The sequence below is a fragment of the Opisthorchis viverrini genome (genome assembly GCF_000715545.1).
Source record: "Opisthorchis viverrini unplaced genomic scaffold opera_v5_301, whole genome shotgun sequence".
Classification (NCBI taxonomy): domain Eukaryota; kingdom Metazoa; phylum Platyhelminthes; class Trematoda; order Opisthorchiida; family Opisthorchiidae; genus Opisthorchis; species Opisthorchis viverrini.
This window is the reverse complement of record NW_008751955.1, coordinates 191,884-205,779: the sequence shown is the minus strand read 5'-3', so window position 1 is coordinate 205,779 and position 13,896 is coordinate 191,884. Positions and strand designations below refer to the sequence as shown.

General features: G+C 45.5%; 1 protein-coding gene across 1 annotated transcript in view; it reads left to right on the top strand.

Moving 5' to 3' along the window:
- Positions 1–207: 207 nt before the first annotated feature.
- Positions 208–13,896, top strand: part of T265_09697 (hypothetical protein) — a gene marked incomplete at both ends in the record, with an annotated part of 29,193 nt that continues 15,504 nt past the window's right edge. The window contains 3 exons of the mRNA XM_009175853.1: positions 208–251; positions 7,952–8,051; positions 8,457–8,576. Of these exons, the coding sequence (XP_009174117.1) occupies positions 208–251; positions 7,952–8,051; positions 8,457–8,576 (264 nt within the window). The remainder of the gene's footprint in view (positions 252–7,951; positions 8,052–8,456; positions 8,577–13,896) is intronic.

The following is a 13,896-nucleotide window of genomic DNA, read 5'->3' as shown; positions in this document are numbered from 1 at the left end:
CTGTGGTCTGAGTCTTTGAACGTCAGATTCCTCCGGTGTCTGGTGGGTACCACCAAGCTTGATGCGGTGCTGGTGCCGGGTGGGTGTAAGGATAGCGTGAATAGTCACAATTTGCCTGTCCGCCAACCCTGCATTTTCGTGATGGTTCTATATCGAAGAAGAATAATCGTGGTGCACGGTAGCGTAAGAACGCAGCACGTTGACTCAATGCTAGGTGTGTCTTCGGAGCATAACAACGGTGATCAATTAAGGTGGGTGTATCGGTTCTCCGTCTTGGCCACCGCGTCTTGCAGGCCATTGCATGACGAGGGCAACTCATGCCCAACTGGCTGACCTCATATTCCAAACTGAGGGTCTGGACGGAAGATCTTGACTCAGCTGCCTTCGGTCTGGAACTTGTGAAATATCCCGACTCTCCCTAGTGATGTACGACGGATGGTGCGCCAGATGTATGCACTGCATGCATGAAAACACCTTATCTCATTCGGATTCACTCGGTGTTCCCGGACTCACCCCCTGGTCGCAACATTAGCTCGTATTTGACCCCATTCGACTCGATGGAGCCAGCAGCAGCCTAAGCTGTGGGTTCTTCCCTTTGTTGCTGACCATAACGCAGTGCCTCTAAGTGACAGGAAAACGAGTTTGGGTCGATTTCGCCAGCCCGAATGATCACAATGCCTTTGGTCTCCAGGGTCTTAGCTTTCTTTTCAACCACTTCCCCTTTGAGTTGATTGTCTCACTTGTGAAGTAAAATGGCTTCATAATGAATAAATGTCCATCGAGACACTCGGCTGGTGTTACCAAGCTCACATCGCCAAATTCCGTGGTGATTCTCCAGCGTAGTGTAGTGAACGCACCCATTGGGTCACATTCAATCCAGTCGACTAGGTCTTTCATATCTGTCCTCTCCTACCTTATGCATGCGTGCGTGTCTCACATTGCCTAGATGTCCTGGGAAATCATGAATTAGCCTTGTGCGTTTGCTGACGTCCCGTTCCCTTATGTTGCACTTTCTTGTGGATTGCAGTGGACGCCAGCACTTAGACAAACCACAAACCCAGCTGGGGTAGGTGTCTAGCGTCTCGGCCTTAGGCGTCTTGTTTGGATGGAGGTAGTTTGTGTACCCGCTCAAAGTTTCGGCATCTCCAGGTGTTTGGTGTCTTCATAGCGGTTTCGGCGACTTCCGTGCTTGAGAACCTTATACCTGAGATTCCATCATTTCGAGAGCCCCAGAATGGCAGATTTCTCGCGATCGAATAATAGAGTTGACGGTCGCGCTCGTAGATTTCTCTCATGACAACTAACGGCAATTTGGTTTCAAGTAGAACATAAGGTTGACGGAGACTCAAGGACAGCGCCTACCTGATGAGCCCCAAGTAGGGCGAAACCGGTCTTGGGCTGTCGATGGATTTTCAGCAACCTTCTGATTAGTCCATTACAAATATACATGTATCGCGATATCTCGAACACTGTAGCGACTGAAACATGAGGCGGCCTGGTGCAGCACATTCAGTTGCCCGGAAACATCACAAACGTAAGATTCAGCTGGGTTCCGCGTGACTCGCCAAAAACCAAATTAGTTTGCAGATGAGTGTATATTCGCTAACTAACGGACGCCTTGTCATTCATTCTTGGTCCTCGTTCATATCTCTGATCCAAACAACGTTGTGGTCGTTGGCCGCTTCATAACATCTTTAATTCGTCAGTTGTATTAAACAGCGTGCTACAGTGAACGACTTTGATGAAAAAGATGTCAACAGATCAGTTCACGTGGAAGAATGAGCCGTTGTTTGTACGATCATCATAGGTAGATCGCAATCGAATTAAAACCCACACGTCAGCTGATCTGTTAGCCTTCAACGCAAAAGTGCTGAAGTGAAGCATGGAGACAGCTCATTGGTCAATGGGTGAACTTTGTGACCGGAAGCTCCGTGGTCCGAACTCATCCTCTGCATCTCGACTACTCTTGTCTAGGCTTGGGGAACGCGGCAATGTCTCAGTCCTCGCGCTTCTTTCGGTTATCATGGTACCCAGGCACCGACGATTATTGTCGTTATTATAAGTATTAAGGCATCGTGTTCAGGAGTCCCATAATAGCCAAAACACTTCAGTACCAATCTGTGACCACTCTAACAAAAGGCCAAACCACCTGAAATTATTTTCCTGTTCTCACAGTATTTGGTTTCGCGGCACTGTATGGCGCCTCCTTTGAAATAAGTAGCATTCCTAACCCTGAGAGTAAAATTTCATAATCATGATACAGTGTTTAATAAGTATCCCTGTCCGTTCAAATGAGTACTACACTGTGAACGCATTTCGATTCCGTTATCACCTTGAGTCACTGACTTCAGTGGTAGTGAACTTACTCAAGCTCTTTAATCGATGAATCCAGTGGAAACGTGAGGTTCATGATCCACTACAAAGTAGGGTTAGCATTGGAAGTCATACCAACTCGTTCGCTTGTCGTAATTTTTCGATGCACGTCTGCCGATCGGCCCGAAAATCACGTGCGGCTCTCTACTCCAACGACTGAACGTGACTCAACCTCATCCAGCTCTCGACCTACGTATTCTCATCCATAAATGGGTTTGGTACTCACTTTTCATGTATTATAGCGGCAGTTAGAATATGATCAATTGCGTGCGATGGTCTCGTCTGCCCCTAATATCAGATCCAGTTTACCTCAGTTTGTGAGTTTCGGGCTTGTTCCGCTACTGTTTGTGCGGTTTATTTAATCTAAAATAGGGAAAGTGATGCAGGATAGCCGCACCTTGAAGGCAACTGCCTAACCGATCCACCGGCTTCTCATGGAATTTTGAGTGGGCGGTAGGGGCGCTGAAGTGACGATAGCTTCACTACCGAAGTGCCACCGTTTACGGGGTTGTAGATGTCACTAATCTTGTGTGTGATTTGCACGCGGTCCCCCTTCTAGAGAGGCGGTGGTTGTTCCTATGACTGAAATAGGTCCCCAGGACTATCATGCGATTTTCCAAATTATAGACCAGTCACATTCGGGCGGATTCTAATTTGCGTATCACTGATCGACTAGATCTATTTGGGCGAGTGGGTTTTCGGGCGTACGGAACACGCAGTCTACTCAGCGTCACTCCTTGAGTGTAATGTTGGCGAGGTTATGCCGGGCAAAGGCCCGGCCTCTTGCTCTTTTTCCAGACTATCGAAACCAACATAATTGAATTTTCCGATTGTCTTCATTTGCTGGATAGCAGAAGTGCGGTTCAGGTTTGCATTGACCCAGCCTTATGTCATTACTTGAGCAGCGCTTGTCAAATAGTGCGACCGAAGAAATGTCTGTGTGAGCGACCCGGTCCAAGTGGAGCAATATCATCAGCATATTTAATGTCCCTGGCGGAGTTCCACAAGCGAGTTTCAACAGAGACGTTAGACTTCAGTGAAAATACTTCAAGTGGTGGGTCAATGATCAAAGTGAAATCGGTCGTCACTGGATTTAATTCACTATGAGCAGTTGAGCCTTTTTCGTTCATCAGCCGAAACACCCTTTTGGTGCCTAAATTCCATGCCACCAGAGGGAAGCATGAAGGCTTGGACACTGCCAGGTTGCCCAAACCTAGACAAGGGAAGTAAAGATGCAGAGGTCGGGTTCAAACCACGGACTTTTCGGTCAATAAATTCGCGTTTTAACCAATGGGCTATCTCGCCCCTCCCCCTAACGGGCCTCATTGTGCTGTTAGTAAACAAAGATTATAATTACAATCTTTAGCGTGTACTCAAAGTTTAACAGAGGTGGTCGATGCCATTGTTTATTTGCTTGCTTTTGGGCTGTATGGATGCAGATCTATTACTCTGCGCAATTTCACGTTCACATAAATTCCCTCTCGCTATTTTCAGCCGCCTAAAAACTGTCGGGCCGAATGTCCGGAGTTCCTTCGGGCGAGTGTGTGAATGGCGGCTTCACCAAACAGCAAATATGGCCTCCCTCATTTGATGACCCAACACTTCTGAATAATCCCGAACTCGTTTGGGATGACTCCGAGTTGATCGCGCACTACAATCGAGTAGATGCATTTGTCAAGGTATTCCACTTTCTCTTTGTAGTTTTCTGTTTCACCTATACTTATTTCCACGTTTAGCTCCTTTAACCGCCACAGTGATTGTCTGTGCCACTATTTCGGTACCTTAAAACCGGACAAAGCCACTCATGAAAGGTTGGACAGTATAATCGAAACATTAGAAGTGCATTTTGCCTCAACAACAGCATCGACAGCATGACATCAGAGTTAAACACCAATGCTTTACTGCCGTACAACCATGATTCATCTGAAAGCCTTATTGTAAAGAAAAGAGTAAATGTGGACACGGGAGTGACTTAGTGATAGCTTACCACAATCATTCCGAGGTACCTACACCTCCAGATACTCACTCAGGTAATCTGGATAGAAACTAACAACAAGAACGCCACTGACATCGGTTGGCAGCCATACTTGTAATGTCTCCAACCAGGCGCAGTGAGGATCACGCGGTCCCCACTCTGGATGGCGAGTAGCACCGACAGCACCCAAGCATTTCGTGATCTCCTTCGTACTTCTCTGCCAAGTCAAGGGTTGGCCACCTCTCTGTTTACGCCACTCTGAATTGGGCATGGAAGACAGCACTCTTTTCGGCAAACGATGGTTCGGCATACACAACACATGTTCCAGTCAACACAGCTTCTAGTGCTGGACACATTCTTCAATGGAAGTACCCGTTACACAGCCGAAAACACGCTTTCTAACTGCCTCGTTACGGATTCGCCGACACCAACCCACCTGCGCTATGGTCTTGAGACTACGATTGTCGAACACCTGAAGACGTCTCATTTTCGCCGCTTGAATAGGCCAAGTCTCACAGCCATACAACGAAACAGTCCGTACTGTAGCTTGATACACACGTCCCTTCAGATTCAGGGATAAACCATTCTGACGCCATAAGTGTCCCAAATTAGCGAATGCGGCCCGAGCCTTGCAGGTTCGTGCTTCAGTTTCGTCTCTCCGGACACTCGTTCAGACACCCTACGTGGAAACTAACAAGAGCACACCATACCTTTAAGCATCTCCAACTATGATCGGGAGGGTCATGCGGACCCGTTTTCGGAAGACACCTCACACAAGTGGTGCCCGGACTTCTTGATCCCGAGATTGCTCAGTGGTTAGGGTGTGAACCTACTCACCTGAAGGTCCGTGTTTCGTACCGACTGAAGAAGTGTTACGGCTGAACGATTACCATTATTTATTACTAGACATTCTGTTATCGCTTTCATGCCCCTCTGCCACCTCTGCTTGCAGCACTCCGATGTTTGATATCCTCTGTTTCGCAACTAATTTGACCTATTCTTGAACCTGTCATGGGCAAGAAGCGTGCAGATCGTCACACGCTTACTTCTGAAGCATTTCGTGTGAACAGAGCCGTCAAAAAGGAGAGACTAAAGTATAACTTTCATTGCATTGATGCACTAAGTAGGATGCTCTCGTTGTACCATTATTTTGGCGTAAATCGGCATTTTTCTGAACAACCTGGTGACATTACGGTCGTTGGGCTAGATAATTCAGTTTTTTTGTATTTGGACCAAAGTTTGAGAAGAAACTGATCCATGTAGCTGCAGATTTGATTTAAATGCTTTTTGGCTTTGCTGACTCCACTCTGCGTATTGATGTAGAGATCAGATTTTACTAGCAAAATACACTCATTTGCAGACAAATTTGTCTTTGCGAGAGACTCACCTGGAACCCAGCTGAATCTCTCGTTTGTAATGTTTGCAAAGGAGTGCAATCCGCTAATTTCGTGCAATTTGGTTTCAATTAGAACATAAGATTGACGAAAACTCGGGGACTGTGTCTACCTGATGAGCCCGAAGTGGAAGGGCGAAACCAGTCGTGGGCTGTCGAAAAGTTTTCAGCAACCTTGTGAGTAGTTTCCGTCATGAAAATATTCTGCGATATCTCGAATATCGTGCCAACTGAAACATGAGGCAGCCTGTGTGCAGCACATTCAGTTGTAGAATATCATAAACGTGAGATTCAGTTGAGTCTCTCGTGAAAACCGAATTGATTTGCAAATGAGTGTATTTCTCGAAAACAGTGCAATTTGGGTTCGAGTAGATCATAAGGTTGACGGAAACTCGGGGACTGCACCTTTCCTGATGAGCCCCAAGAAGGGCGAACCCGGTAGTGGGCTGTCAATGAATTTTCAGCAACCTTATGAGTGGCGCATTACATATATCAGTCATTACTGTTTGTTTTTCACCCGTTCTGAAATCGTTGATGACCCGAAGAGACGCATCATGCGGATTTGTAAATTACTCTCACTCGGTAACATGTCCAGAAGGTGTCTAGTCATTTCATTATGTTGGACAATATCTGTTTCATATTGAGGTAAACGGCCTGCTACAGTCATTTCTGACTATCCTAGCCATGTGACAGCTGCTAGGAATCTGCGTGATGGACGACACACATAACACCGATTCATTTCTTTTGGATCGTCTTTGTTATCTATCGTTGTTTGCCGAGTGTTCTGTTTGTTCAACTAGCGCACATAGCTTCTTTCGAAGCTGCAATTCTAGTCTTTTTTACAATGAAGAGCAAACCACAAGAAAGCACAAGAGCATTTAATTAAGACATTCTTGATGGTCTCGTCCTCTCTTCCCTTGTTCAACCTTATGCGTTACTGAATGTTACTAGCTACGCTAAGCCTTGTTTGACTGTTCGATATCGGCTGAAGACCCAAGACGGATAAAATACGAACCCGACAGCCAGAGACGTTAGCGCTGCCATGACATTCCACATAGGGTCGTAAGTTGCCAACTACAAAGCACACTCTTATTGCTGAAATTAATGATCGGGCGAATAGAAAAAGTAAGCATTTCGGTATTCTCGCACGCACGGCTTCAAACGTTTGAGCCTTCGGAAGCCGACTGAAGCTTAGTTGGACCCGAGGAACTGGCTTCTTCACATACAGGTTTCTTCCTTTGATGGGAATTCTGCTCTTTGTCCCTAAACATGTTGACAGTCCTTGGTGTTGGTCAAGCTGAGCGTCCTATTTCTGTCGCTGCTGTTCATATTTATCTTGCATCTTGCGAACTTATGTATGATTAAGGTCGCATCTTGCATAAAGTATCGCCAATTCATCTGGTCGTTTTTTTAGGTTTGTACTTTGATCTCAGTACTTCCTGCTGGTGTATGTAGTTTGGAAAAACTACCGCCCGTTTGAATTTGAAAAGTTCCTTTGAACGCATGGATCTCGCTTCCGAAGCGCATTTCCTTAGGTTGACATCGTATTTGTGCAGAATATTCTTCTTTTCGACTTGTACTGATGTTCTCCAACAAAAGGACTTCTTTTTTTAGATGTATTACGCTGTTCACAAAAAACCCTTCGACAGCCCATGATCGAATCCGCCCTCCTTGGGCCTCACCCCGGAGGCACGAACTACGATTTTCTTATCCACGCTATCTTCTATTCGAACTCAAATCGGACAATATTCGTCAGCTACTCTGTTTTTCACACTAATTTGGTTTGATTGAGAGGCCACCACAAGCCGTGGATTTAGCTAGATTCAGTTCAGTCTCCTGTAAAATCGAATTAATGTGTGAATGGGGGTAGTTTGTGAACTTGTTTTTTCTTTAACCGATCCCTTCAGCTTTACGGTCCAATGAAGATGTTCGACCTTCCACCCAATTCTGCTCAAGCGATAAAAAATCACTGTCCGTTTTGTTTCGCCGTTGATTGTCGCCGGGTCTTTCGATCGCTTGCTGAGTCTTAAATTATCATTCTGATCATAATGACACGTCGTTAGGTGGTTCAATCTCACTGTACTCAGTGATGTGACAAAACAGCTGCCTACTGCTCCGCGAGATGGCCCAAGTGATCAGACGGCGAACTTACTGACCCATAAAGTCCGTGGTTCGAACCCGACCTCTGCCTCTCGATTTCCCCTTTCTAGGCTTGGGCAACCCGGCAGTATCCCAGCCCTCGTGCAACCTTCGGGTGGCATAGCAGTTAGGCACCAGAAGGGTGTTACAGCTGAACGACTGCTGCGCCAGGTAAAACCTCTGTTCGGTCGTTCAGGTGTGTACAAACTTGTTCCTTGGCCGACTGATTTTCAACATGCTCACTGCATTCATTTGGTATCAACGCTGTCCGCATGCTTTTACAAAGCATTCTGGAACGATTGTCAGTCCTCTCGACACAACTCACCCTTTTTCGTAAGTAGCATTGTCTTATTTAATGAGATTTTTTTACATGCAGCCTAGTTTCGTATTGAGTATGTGTATATGTCGTATAGTGAATTATCCCCCAGATTCTATTCGCACGTTGTGGGATTAATTACTCATCAGCTGATCGTTTATATACAGCACGCCTTTCACGTGATGCAAACGCGGAACTCGTGATCCGTTCATTGATTTGAAAGCCTGTGACGAGCTTCGTTTGTCTATGCATCTTTTCAGCAAAAACTTAGTGCGGCCTACGCTCAACGGACCGGAAGACCATTGGTTACAGAAACCACTCGTGACAAACCGCGTGCATCTAGTCAAGTCGGATGTCCACCTCGTGGTTCTTCCCGAACGGTAAATTAGAATTTTCGTTCGTTTCCACTATTGTTCCTGCTTTGTGTCTTGTACAAAAGTGCCGTATGTGACGTGTTGATTCTTTGGAGTGATTCGATACCTCGCATATTGGTCGTTATTTTACGGACTATTTTTGAAGAATAAAGCGTCAACAGGTCGTAACGATTTTGGTAGTTTGTATAGACGTAACATACTACTCAGATGGCTTCGCCTCAATTGGAACTCGTTAGATAGGCTCAGTCCTCGAGCTTCCGTCAACCTTATGTCCTGCTTGAACCCAAACTTCACGCGATGTGACAAGTACCTTAGGACTAGTGTGTTGCTTCTGTATAATGTATCGCTGTACTCGAATATCGTACTAGCTGAAAAGTGAGGCACATTGAATTGAAGAGGAACGTCATAAGGGAGGGATTCAGCTGGGATTCAAATGGGTCCCCCGCAAAAACCAAATTTCTATGCGAATGAATGTGTTTGTCGGGTGTTAGTAATTTGTTTTTATTGAACAACTATCCGTTTTGTTCTAAAACTGACAATCGACCCTGCAGTGTCGAAACAGGAGGTCTTTTTTTGCTGAGAGGTCGAACTTGCTACCCGCATAACAGCGTGCACTATCTACCACCCTGGAGAGATATCCGTCGAAAATGTATTATCTGTCATTGTGTGCTTCGGTTGGCTGTTTTCATGCAAACACCTGGTTTCTTCTTTCATATATGTCGCCATTCAAAGTGGCCCATTTGTTTGACTCTTGGTAGAAAATGTCTGCTAGCAAGCATTTCACCTTCCAGCTTCACGGGTAAATGAAATCTTTCAACACTGACGGGTCTTGTCTGTTAAGGGCTAAGGATTACGGAGGCTTTAGAATTTTCTGCGGTGGATACCCGGTGTTTTCTGTTGTGATTACTTTCCTAATGGGGGAGTACTCGATCGAACGCCTCGGTCAAACTGAGCACAGCGGTGCAACGTCACTCATTCCCTCTGTCTAGACACATTCTCGGAAAGACGTCCACCGAACCGTTTCTGCATTGCATTCTCTGGCCGATGGTGTTAACTTGTTGAGTAATTCTCAGCATGGCTCCATGCAACCGAAGCTGATTTCGATAAGCTAAGCTTCTAACAAAACAATAGCATATGCCGATAGACCAACCAGGGGACCCACACATGCGTCGACTCCGCTTCAAATCGTCATGCGCGATATGTCGCGATTCCAGGCGCCCGTGAAACCGAATCGTCTGGAAACGGAGGTAGCCGCAGTAAACAAGGCAGTGACGCGCTTTTGGTACATGCCATGTGCGCAGCCTATGCTCGGATACTGTCCAAGACAAAATGGGTTCCATCCACGGGTTTTAAGGTAAATAAATCTCCTGAATCCAAAGTTGCAATGATTTGTTTGGGAATAAACGAGTTCACCTAGGGACTACAGGAAAAATCCTAAAAATGAGCACTTGTCTCGAGAACCGAGATGTCTTGAAGTTGTGAGTCATCCTTTCTTCGGATGTTTCGTAAATGGACTTTCAAATATCCAATCGTATCAAACGAGTCCATTTCTGTTTCAAGTAACCATGTTCTTCGAAGTCTGTAGGCCGTTGACATTTACATTATAATATAATCGCAATCTTTTCGGTGAGAATTCAACGCCGTAAATCCCTGTTCTTTCCCTAAACTTGATTGCCCCAGTGAGTGTGGAATGTGTTCTTCGATGAACTTACATTTTTCAACACGAGGCCCACGCTTAGTATCATCCAGAAATTGAGACTCTTTCCATTCGTGTTTTACAAATCAGTTAGGAGACTCAGTTAAATCAACTACGGCCATTCTTTCGAGTAGAAAATATTCCGCAAGACACCTGTGATTACACATTTCATGGCAAAATTTTAGTCTGAAGCTGCTGCTGATTATGGAATCGGTTTATGTAGCGAATTTCACTTTTTGGCCTCGCGTACCACGTCTAATTTCCCCAATTTCACTCGCACACATTGCAACCATCTGTGCAACCAATTTTCCAAGAGTGCAATGACTCCATTCTCTCCGGTCAGAATGCTATGCAAATGAGGTTTGATAATCCACAGAACTGCCTCCCGACGTTCTTTATTGACTCAACAGTTGTTTTCGCTGGAACAACCAGAGAACGAATCTCTTTCCGACTTTAATTGTCGGAAATCTTCCGATTACCTGGTGACAACCTGGCTTGAGTATGGTGATGTTTCTTTGTATCACCACAAGATTTGTTCCCTGATTCGAATAGTGAGCAGCTGTGTCTCTGTCCACAAATGTCTAGTTAAAAACCTCAGTGAAAACTCGGACTTCACTTCTGGTGCGTACACACGCACGCAAACACGTTTTCACGGGTTTTAAGCTCTAACTTTACACTATACTGTCCTGAGACCGCACGGTATGTTCCTACGAGCTTTCGACATCCGGCGACAATTTTGAACGTCGCGGGGGTTTGTTGTTGGCATTCCTTGTCGAACTGGAGAAAAGAGATTAAGTAGTCTATTGGAATCAAAACGCCTACCGCCAGGATGCTAGGTTTCAAGTAGCAGGCTCTTACCTAATTGGCCACATTATTCAGCTCGACACCCGGACGTTTAGTCTAATAAGTTCAGTGCTAATTGATCACGTGGCTATTCGCCGAGCTTAGCAATTAGCTTACAAACGTACCCTTCCTGGTCGAGAAGACATTGTCAGGGACGAGATGGCCCAAGTGGTTAGAGCGCGAATTTACTGACCGGAAGGTCCGTGGTTCGAACCCGACCTCTGCCTGTTGACTTCCCCTGTCTAGGCTTGGGCAACGTGGCAGTATCCCAGCCCTCGTGCTTCCTTCGGGTAGCTTGGCAGCTAGGCACCCGAAGGTGTTACAGCTGAGAGGCACTGTCAGTTCGCAGTTGAATGTGTACTGCCTGCTTTTCTGCCCGCATACATATGGCCTTCGAAAAGTATATAATATCCTCTCCCGTGGTCGGCTAATTGGTTTGTGTCTTTCTTGCAATCTCATTGACCCGTTCGCGTTTCGCACTGCGTTGTGATCTGTATGTCGCGTATTTGATTGGTTTGTTGGATAACTTCCTTTGGTCCGGTCTCCGACTGGTCCTTCTCCAGTTTGTGTTGCGTTGTCGTCTTTCTTTGGATTTGTTTGGTCGTTGTGGTGATTTCTATTTTTGGTTGTTTCATTTCTTCGGTCGGATTGGTCAGTTCCTAGTTTGTATCCTAGTCCCGTTTTAAGTTTGATTGACCGTTAGATGTGTTTTTTCTTTTCGGTGCTTTCAGATTTAGTTGTGTTTGAGCGGTCAGTTTGTTATCCTCATTTGTCGAGCCTTCCTCTATCCTTCGATTTATTAGTTTGCGTCTAGTCCCGGAAAGTGGACATATCCCCTGGATTTTTGGTTTGTCTGACCTTATCCCAATAGTTGTTAGCGCAGTATAATGGCTCGCGTACGTCACATCAAGTCTTGTTTTTGTATGGCCTGAACAGAACTTTTCTGCCCGCATACATATGGCCTTCGAAAAGTATATAATATCCTCTCCCGTGGTCGGCTAATTGGTTTGTGTCTTTCTTGTAATCTCATTGACCCGTTCGCGTTTCCCACTGCGTTTTGATCTCTATGTCGCGTATTTGATTGGTTTGTTGGATAACTTCCTTTGGTCCGGTCTCCGACTGGTCCTTCTCCAGTTTGTGGTGTGTTGTCGTCTTTCTTTGGATTTGTTTGGTCGTTGTGGTGATTTCTATTTTTGGTTGTTTCATTTCTTCGGTCTGATTGGTCAGTTCCTAGTTTGTATCCTAGTCCCGTTTTAAGTTTGATTGACGGTTAGATGTGTTTTTTCTTTTCGGTGCTTTCAGATTTAGTTGTGTTTGAGCGGTCAGTTCGTTATCCTCATTTGTCGAGCCTTCCTCTATCCTTCGATTTATTAGTTTGCGTCTAGTCCCGGAAAGTGGACATATCCCCTGGATTTTTGGTTTGTGTGACGTTATCCCAATAGTTCTTAGCGCAGTATAATGGCTCGCGTACGTCACATCAACAGTCTAGTCTCCTTGTTTTTGTATGGCCTGTTCAGAATTTCAGCCGACAATATTCTGATGAGATTGTTTGTGTTGTTTGAGTGTTGCGGCGCGCACTCACATTCCAATACCTGCTGCCACTACAATAAAACTGGTCGTTTTGCGGGCACATGGCACGTGGGGGTGCGGTAAAACCAGAGTTACGATCACAGTAAGAATCACGGAAAGGTTTCGTCGGTTTAAGAAGCGGTTTGAGCGTAGGAACAGCAATAAACAAGCCCTAACTGATGGTGACAGTCGAAACAATGGGAGGCTGCAGGTGCGAGGAAGTTTGCTGGAAAAACGGTCTCTTTCGAAGTCTTAGTAGCTATCACTGTACCGCGAATGGCATTGGGTCACGGGGGAGGCGTACGATGATGTCTGAAACTTCCTCATAGCTTGATAAGTTAGAATAACACGTATAGAGTGAAAGTACCCTTCGATATCTCTTCATCAGAATCGGATACTGTTGTAAGACGTAATAAGATCGATCGGATGCAAGACACTCTGAGTCAGTTAAGTTCAACGGCCAGAAGACAACCTTCTGATCACGGAAAATGGAAACCCACCATCACACACGATACTAGTGAAAGTGGGAAGTTGTTCGCTAGGAACTACGGATAAAGCGGATACAACTCGTTAGACACAGCCCATCTGTATAGAGTTTTTGAAAACTGAACATTCCTGAACGTCCTACCGGACGTTCGTGGAACACTGAAAGCGGTTCCGTAATTTTCGTAATCACCTTCACCTTCCATCGGATGCGGGAGCGGAGCTTGAACACCAGAACTTAGACTACTTGCAAGCTTCGTCAGTAGTATAAACCGTTACACTAGTATTACAAAAACAGATAGCTCACGTAAGAACCTCTGGATCCATTGAGTTTTACAAGTTGGGCAAGGCAGGGAGTATTATTCGAAAAGTAGTTAACTAGACTCGTCTAATTCTACAATTTGTGGCGGTAACTTCAGGAGAGTTACTGGGACCAAAGCGAGTTACCCAATCGTACGGTTCTGCGGTGGAATAACTAAAAATTAGTCCAACCCCAAAATCGACAGTAGTGCTCAACGGTCGGGGGCAGTTTCGATGTGTTTAAAAGAAAAAAGTCAGGCTGTGGTAGCCTATTTGATGGCGCGAAGCGCAAAACTGATCCTTACAGGAGCCCACCATTTGAGCACCACCATGCTGTTATAAAGGGACAACTCATCAAGAGTTACCAAAAAAGATTACGGATTACTAGTGACTGCAGTGAAACCTCTTAAACCAAAGTAGAATGACATGGAAAAT